Raw genomic sequence first — 8,300 nt, forward strand, 5'->3', positions numbered from 1 at the left:
CTTGTCTTGTTTCATCGTCGTCGGTGATCGGGCCTACCACCGTTGTGTTGTCAGCAAACTTAATGACGGTGTTGGAGTCGTGCGCGACCACGCAGTCGTGGGTGAACAGAGACTACAGTAGGGGACTAATATGGAGCACTGAGATACTTAAAACAGGCTTAGTGTCTCACTGTCTTATGAGCAGATCCAATAAATATCACAAAACATCCAATAAACAATTGAGATATTATGAAGTGTGTCAAATTTGACTCTTCGGCTAAGTAATATGAAATGTTATTTTCATGAAAGTCAGACTGCGACTACCAATTTCTGCAACATCTAGTGGAGAATCTTCGCACTACATTTTTTTAATAACCTTGAAAATTGTGTCAAGTGAAAGATCCTCACCTCAAAATGTTATCTTTAGTAGTATGTGCTTTGTGATCACCAGCTGCAAAATGCAATAAAGGACACATGATATTTGTTGAATATTTAATTTTGAAGCAAAGACAGGAAACGGTCACAAATTGCATGTTTTGATGACGATCAGAAATATGATGATGATCAATGGAGAGAAAACAGAAAGCAGAAATAGCAGACCTGATGCCAGAGAAACCCCTGGTGGGGTGGGGGAGGGTATTGGGCTAACTAGCATCGTTGCCTGTCCATCCTCTGCATTATGGTTATGACAATTCAATGTGAAGGATTATTAGCGGATATTTCTTAAAATATAGTTAAAAAACACAAACAATATACTGAACAAATGTAAAACGATTGCAGCACATATACAGTACGTCAGTGTGAAGCCCAAATAGTCTTTATGAAAGTCCCTTTGTGAGATTGTGACAATCATGTTACACACAAGTATATTGCATGAAACAATAATACTGACAGCAGACATGTACATACATGATAATACTGACAGCAGACATGTACAGACATGTACAACTCAAATACAAAATAAATAAACATACTTTACAAACACCACTGGATGATCTCTCTTGACTTAAGGCCATTATTACAGAATGTGATAATGATAACATATCAAAGAAAGAGAGTAAAACAAGAGAGCGTCAGACAGACAGACAGCAAAACACTATTATCATTTTTAAGAAGAAATTGAAATAACTGCAGGCACATTCTTTCAAGAAATGTTAACATTAGAACAGTATCTTTGCCTTACGTTGTTTATGTTAAATTGTTCAATTCAAGTCACAGCAGTATTAAAAGGAGATAAGGAATAATTGCAGAGTGGAGGAGCCTCAACAAGGGCAGTTACTCTTATTAACATCTGTCTCTTGTGAAAGCCTAACCCTTCCATCCTCCCTCTCAACATCCCTGTACAGCAGGGACTTCTGGGCTTTCAGCCGACATGCCAGGCACATGAAAATGGAGTCCACATTTTGGCTCTCCTTGGGGTCCTTCGCCGAGGTCTCAAACAGCAGCATGTTGTGGGCGTCTGCAAACTTGAGGGCAGTGTTGGAGGGTACTTGGATATGACTAACCAGGTCACACTTGTTACCCACCAGTACCCGAGGCACAGTGGGTGAGACACGGTGCCCGTTGCACTCCTGGATCCACGTCTTCAGGTTCTGGAATGAGGCCATCTTGGTGACGTCGTAAACGAAAACGACAGCGTGCACATTGCGGTAGTAGTGTTCTACCATGCTCTTCCTGAAGCGCTCCTGTCCTGCAGTGTCCCACACCTGCACCTGTTGAGGAGTAATAACACATCCAGTGGTCAGAGAGGAATCGTGTGTATTGGTCAGAGAGAAATGGGAAAACATCTCTAGATAACGCATCACAGTAAACACGCACACCTTTGGCTGACGTATCGAATTGCATAGGGAATATGTAGTTGGTAGAGTGTTTGCACATTGGGAAGATGTCGCCAAGACATCAGAATATAATGTTGACGCCTGGCCAACATATAAAAGATGTAGAACTGTAGAATTTAGAATGTAGGTATTCTACACACATCTGAAAGACATCTTGCCAATGAGCAAACAATGTCTAAACACCATCTTCCTGATGTATCCAGTATATATCGTGCCTATGATGGACAGACATATGTGTGTTATCTGGGATTACGAGGGTTGAGACATATCAGAATAAATACTACACTGGAAAATACTACCTAGGAAAATGCGCATTATGTTTGGAGGACCATTGCGTTATGTTTGGAGGACCATTGCGTTATGTTTGGAGGACCATTGCGTCATGTTTGGAGGACCATTGCGTTATGTTTGGAGGACCATTGCGTTATGTTTGGAGGACCATCGCATTATGTTTGGAGGACCATCGCGTTATGTTTGGAGGACCATTGCATTAAGTTTAGAGGACCATTGTGTTATGTTTGGAGGACCATTGCATTAAGTTTAGAGGACCATTGTGTTATGTTGGAGGACCATTGCATTAAGTTTAGAGGACCATTGCGTTATGTTTGGAGGACCATTGCATTATTGTTACGTTCCCCAGTGTCAGTGTTGTTGTGGGTTTGTATGTGTTTGTTTCAGGATGGCTTCCTGGATTCCAAGCAGCTGATTGGTCGGCCCCATTGCAGATCTGACCCTGCCCTCTCATCAGGGGATACAGCTGTCTGCAATTACCGACTCCTTCTGCAGCTTTAAAAGCCAGTGTTCCTTTGTTAAGAGGGAGAGCTTCTTTGTATGTGCTGTGTTGGTTGTTGGTCTGGTAAATTTGTTGTAAAGTATTTTGTAGCAGGTCCTGCAGAGGTATGTGTTTGCTATAGTACCTAGTGTTTTTGGTTTATTCAAATTGTTCACGGAGTTTGGTGACTTATTCTGTTTAATTTGTTCCCAGGAAAGCACCTTGGGAGTGTTTAGGCAAGAGGCCTGCGAGCATACATATACCCGTAGTATGTACTCTGTCTATGCACACTAGGTAAGACCTGAGTGGCCCACCCTCTGTATTTTGGTTAGCGTGCCAGGTGGCGTTGAGAGTGGGTAGGCAGGTAAGATAGGAGAGGGGACTTTAACTTTAACTTTCTTTGTTTTGGTTCTGTCCAACCCCTTTTTGCCACTTTACCGTGTGAAGAGAATAACTTCCCTGTAAACGGTAATATTCTCTGCCTCTGTCATCCTTACCCGCACCTACAGTCACATACCTCTTTCACTCCACGGGGAGTTGAGTGTAGCAGGGTGTTGCGTACACCTCTTGGAGGAAGGAACGCAACAATTATGTTTGGAGAACCATTGCGGCCTGTGGGCATGAACCATTCCCAAAAGGGCTGACTATTAGAATAATTCCACATTGATGCTTTATCATAAGAGATCAAACCCACTGGTCACACCCGTCATTTCAACGTGGACAACTGGGTAATATCTGGTTGAGATGTTGACAGATGAAATTACAACCTACATGCACTCACTCAAAAAGACAGACAAAAGTTAGTTGAATTCCCAATGTGTTATCACTATGCTTTCAACCATCTAAAAGCACATCCAAATTACAATTGAACAACAAAGTCAAATTTTTGGTTTAGTTGTCATCTAAATGTTTTATCACTGGGATTCAACCATATAAAAGCAAAGTTGAAATAGGAATACAATGACTGACATGTTTATTTATATATCTTTGTCATCACTGCCCTTCATCTAATAGCACAGCCACATGACCTGTACTGCTGTTGATTACATTAAAAGTATGTACCCTATGCATAGTATAAGTGATCAATGCTGTTTGAGGTACTTTATTATAGCAGCTGTGACGATCTCCACAGACCTGCGACCTTTGCATGCTATCTTGAACATGAACACGTTCTATGATTACATAAGAGGACATTATAGTTACAGTAACCTCAATGTGGTCACAGATGTGTTACTCTTTAGGCCATTAACTGTATAATAAAAGTAATTTTGAATTGTGTTCTGTTGACCAGGCAACCAAATATCAACATTTAAAGGAGATCTACTGCTTGGATAGTTCCATCTGAGCCATTGACTTAATCCCATTTAACTTTTATTTTTGGTTGAGTTGGAGATGTGAATCCAACATATTTTTTTAATCTATTGCAAAAGTGATATTGAATTGTGTTTTGTTATCAACAAAACCAAATATCAACATTTAAACAAGATATACCTACTGGCTTCAGTTCCAGTTTGTGGTATGATTGTGAAACAGAGATTGTCTGGTGAGTGGCTGAATGAGTCAGAAATGTTGTTGTAGCTTAGTTGTGAATGTCTGTTTGAGAGAAATGTTGTTGTAGCTTAGTTGTGAATGTCTGCTTGAGAGAAATGTTGTTGTAGCTTAGTTGTGAATGTCTGCTTGAGAGAAATGTGTTGTAAGCTTAGTTGTGATGTCTGCTTGAGAGAAATGTTGTTGTAGCTTAGTTGTGTATGTCTGCTTGAGAGAAATGTTGTTGTAGCTTAGTTGTGAATTGTCTGCTTGAGAGAATGTTGTTGTAGCTTAGTTGTGTAATGTCTGCTTGAGGGAAAATGTTTGTAGTACTTAGTTGGTGAATGTCTGCTTGAGAGAAATGTTGTTTGTAGCTTAGCTGTGAATGTCTGCTTGAGAGAAATGTTGTTGTAAGCTTAGTTGTGTATGTCTGCTTGAAGAAATGTTGTTGTAGCTTAGTTGTGTATGTCTGCTTGAGAGAAATGTTTGTTGTAGCTTAGCTGTGAATGTCTGCTTGAGAGAAATGTTGTTGTAGCTTAGCTGTGAATGTCTGCTTGAGAGAAATGTTGTTGTAGCTTAGCTGTGTATGTCTGCTTGAGAGAAATGTTGTTGTAGCTTAGCTGTGAATGTCTGCTTGAGAGAAATGTTGTTTGTAGCTTAGCTGTGAATGTCTGCTTGAGAGAAATTTTGTTGTAGCTTAAGCTGTGAATGTCTGCTTGAGAGAAATGTTGTTGTAGCTTAGCTGTGAATGTCTGCTTGAGAGAAATGTTGTTGTAGCTTAGCTGTGAATGTCTGCTTGAGAGAAATGCTGCCCTCCAGAGTGTTGTTCTGTCCCTATCCCAGTCTGTTGTCCCCACATGCTTCAAGATGTCCACCATTGTTCCTGTACCCAAGAAAGCAAAGATAACTGAACTAAATTACTATCGCTCCGCAGCACTCACTTCTGTCATCATGAAGTGCTTTGAGAGACTAGTCAAGGATCATATCACCTCTACCTTACCTGACACCCTAGACCCACTTCAATTTGCTTACCGCCCCAATAGATCCACAGATGATGCAATCGCCGTTACACTGTCCTATCCCATCTGGACAAGAGGAATACCTATGTAAGAATGCTGTTCATTGACTACAACTACAACCCCGCCCTGTGCAACTGGGTCCTGGACTTTCTGACGGGCCTCCCCCAGGTGGTGAAGGTAGGAAACAACACCTCTACTTCGCTGATCCTCAACACTGGGGCCCCCAAGGATGCGTGCTCATTTCCCTCCTGTACTCCCTGTTCACCCATGACTGCGTGGCCACGCACTCCTCCAACTCAAGTTTACAGACGACACAACAGTAATAGGCCTGATTAACAACAATGACGAGACAGCCTACAGGGAGGAGGTGATGCCAAAAAGATCATCAAGGACAACAACCACCCGAGGCACTGCCTGTTTACCCCGCTATCATCCAGAAGGCGAGGTCAGTACAGGTGCATCAAAGCTGGGACCGAGAGACTGAAAAACAGTTTCTATCTCAAGGCCATCAGACTGTTAAATAGCCATCACTAGCACATTAGAGGCTGCTGCCCGATACAGAGACTTGAAATCACTGGCCACTTTAATAATGTTGATATATTTTGCATTACTCATCTCATATGTATACTGTATTCTGTCCTATTCTACTGTATCTTAGTCTATGATTTGATTTAGTCCTATTGTTTAACTTACATTGTTGATTGAGACGGAGATCAGAAAACCAACATATTAATTACTAACCTGTAGATTAAATTTGAAATCAACCAGAGCTTGAAACCCTAGGCCTATTGTATTGTTTATTTTTAGTTGAATTCTGGGTTGAATTGTAACAATAGCTGTTGATGACTTTACAAATGCTATATAGGCCTAAATAGTATCATTAATGATATTGATTCATCAAGTATGGTTACTGTTAAACCTACTATTTGAAATGACTTTGATAGCAACAGTGAATCTATTTCATTTTTCAGTGGAGGATTCTCAATAATTATTCTCACAATAGCACATTGCTAAGAGTCTGTGACAAATATGAAAGCTGAGCACGACTGGCCTTGTTTAAAACTGTGGATGCCCAGCCAATTGTTTTTTATCTCATAGTTGATATAACATTGAAGATTTGCCTATGTTTAAAATTGATTCCCATCATGACATAATCCTGGGGTTGAAATTTCACCTTCAAAACAACAGTTTAAGTTGATGATATGTTGATGAATTTTTGCAAATCCAATGTGTTTTAAACAGATTCCATGTCACAATATGTTGGCAAATGACATTGAAACAACGCTGATTCAACCAGTTTGTGCCCTGTGGGAAGGCACTATATTTTGAAGACTGTATTAGTGCATGTCTTCCATTTCTGAATAAAATAAATAAAATAACTGATACTTGAACAAAGATGCTCTATTTCTTATGTTTTCATACTGAGGAAAGGTTTTTATTTTGAGGGTGAATCTCAATGAGAAGTCATGATGAAGAGATAATATTGTAAAAACCTCACAATATCTATCATGTCACTGTCTGTTGCTAGATACACTGGGATTAGGTCATCATGTTTGGGGCGGGGGCATTCAGAGGTTGTACTACACTGACATTTTGTGTTTTTATATACACCGAATAAAAGTATAAACGCTACATGTAAAGTGTTGGTCCCATGTTTCATTTTTTCATGAGCTGAAATAAAAATATCCCAGACATTTTCCATACGCACAAAAAGCTTATTTCTCTCAAATTTTGTGCACAAATTTGTTTACATCCCTGTTAGTGAGCGTTTCTCCTTGCCAAGATAATCCATCCACCTGACAGGTGTGGCATATCATTAAGATAATTAAACAGCATGATCATTACACAGGTGCACCTTGTGCTGGGGGCAATATAAGGTCACTCTAAAATGTGCAGTTTTGTCACACAACACAATGCCACAGATGTCTCAAGTTTTGAGGGAGCGTGCAATTGGCATGCTGACTGCAGGGATGTCCACCTGAGCTGTTGCCAGAGAATGTAATGTTAATTTCTCTAACATAAGCCGCCTCTAATGTAATTTTTTGTTGTTGAAAATTTGGCAGTATGTCCAACAGGTTTCACAACCTAAGACCATGTGTATGGAGTCAATGTGGGCGAGCAGTTTGCTGATGTCAACGTTGTGAACAGAGTGCCCCATGGTGGAGGTGGGGTTATGGTATGGGCTGGCTTAAACTACGGACAACAAACACAATTGCATTTTATCGATGGTAATGTGAATGCACAAAATCCGTGACGAGATCCTGAGGCCCATTGTGAGGCCCTTTTTTTTTTTTAAAGGTGACCAACATATGCATATCTGTATTCCCAGTCATGTGAAATCCATAGATTAGAGCCTAATTTATTTATTTAAATTGACTGATTTTCTCATGAACTGTAACTCAGTGAAATATTTTAAATTGTTGCATGTTGCGTTTATATTTTTGTTCAGTATAGTTACTAGGCCTTAGTGGCACATGCAGAGAAAACGGTTGGTGAACTGGGGATATGATGGTGATGGTGATCTGAAATTAAACGGTAAATTCCGTAATTCGAAAACCATGCCAACATTGCTGAAAGATCTATTAATTAAAAGAAAGATTCAACCTAACAGGCCATTAAATATAAATTGATGGACTCGGGAGAGAAATAATTCTCTACTCGGTTTATTGACATGTCATGCATAGATTTATAACGGTTAAAGCCGAACACATTGTCAATTGACCCAAATAAACAAATAAAAACGTCCCTGTCTCGACCAGATGCTAAATTAGGCTATTACCTTTATTTTTTCGCCCTCTATTTCCACTGCTTTCTCCCTGAAATCCACACCGATTGTCGCCTCAGTCTTCTCGGGAAAGCTTCCCCCAGTGAAGCGGAAGGTTAAGCAGGTCTTCCCTACATTTGAATCCCCGATTACAATTATTTTAAATATTCGAGTCTGAACACTTGAATCTAAGGACGTGCTGAGATCCACAGATGATGTGAAATTTGTATTTCTTGAGTTTCTCGAACCGGTACCTCCCTCATTTTCAAAAGATTCATTTGCCATTACGCTAAGATGATGTACACAGTTGTGCACTGGTCTCGCGGATGGGGGAAGGTGAGGCAGTCAGGCACGGCAACAACAGCGACCCACTCCCTCACAAGCAGCTTCATTGAAGAAGG

The 8,300-nt window shown here is 40.3% G+C and overlaps 1 protein-coding gene across 1 annotated transcript; it reads right to left on the minus strand.

The window, feature by feature from the left end:
- Positions 1 to 457: 457 nt before the first annotated feature.
- On the minus strand, positions 458 to 8,296 carry rab33a (RAB33A, member RAS oncogene family). The gene is made up of 2 exons (XM_023992269.2): positions 7,915 to 8,296; positions 458 to 1,691 (listed from the first exon to the last, which is right to left on the minus strand). The coding sequence occupies exons 1-2, from the start codon at positions 8,182 to 8,184 to the stop codon at positions 1,242 to 1,244; spliced, it is 720 nt and encodes a 239-aa protein (XP_023848037.1). The 5' UTR covers positions 8,185 to 8,296; the 3' UTR covers positions 458 to 1,241.
- Between the last annotated feature and the right edge of the window lie 4 nt (positions 8,297 to 8,300).

This window comes from Salvelinus sp. IW2-2015, linkage group LG8 (genome assembly GCF_002910315.2).
Source record: "Salvelinus sp. IW2-2015 linkage group LG8, ASM291031v2, whole genome shotgun sequence".
NCBI classification, from domain to species: domain Eukaryota; kingdom Metazoa; phylum Chordata; class Actinopteri; order Salmoniformes; family Salmonidae; genus Salvelinus; species Salvelinus sp. IW2-2015.

What these genes read in the sequence shown, in the direction of transcription:
- rab33a (XM_023992269.2), bottom strand. Translation starts at nt 8,184, where the DNA reads ATGGCAAATGAATCTTTTGAAAATGAGGGAGGTACCGGTTCGAGAAAC. An exon ending in TAGAGGGCGAAAAAATAAAG is followed by an intron (nt 1,692 to 7,914) that starts GTAATAGCCTAA and finishes ACTCCTCAACAG; the next exon opens with GTGCAGGTGTGGGACACTGC.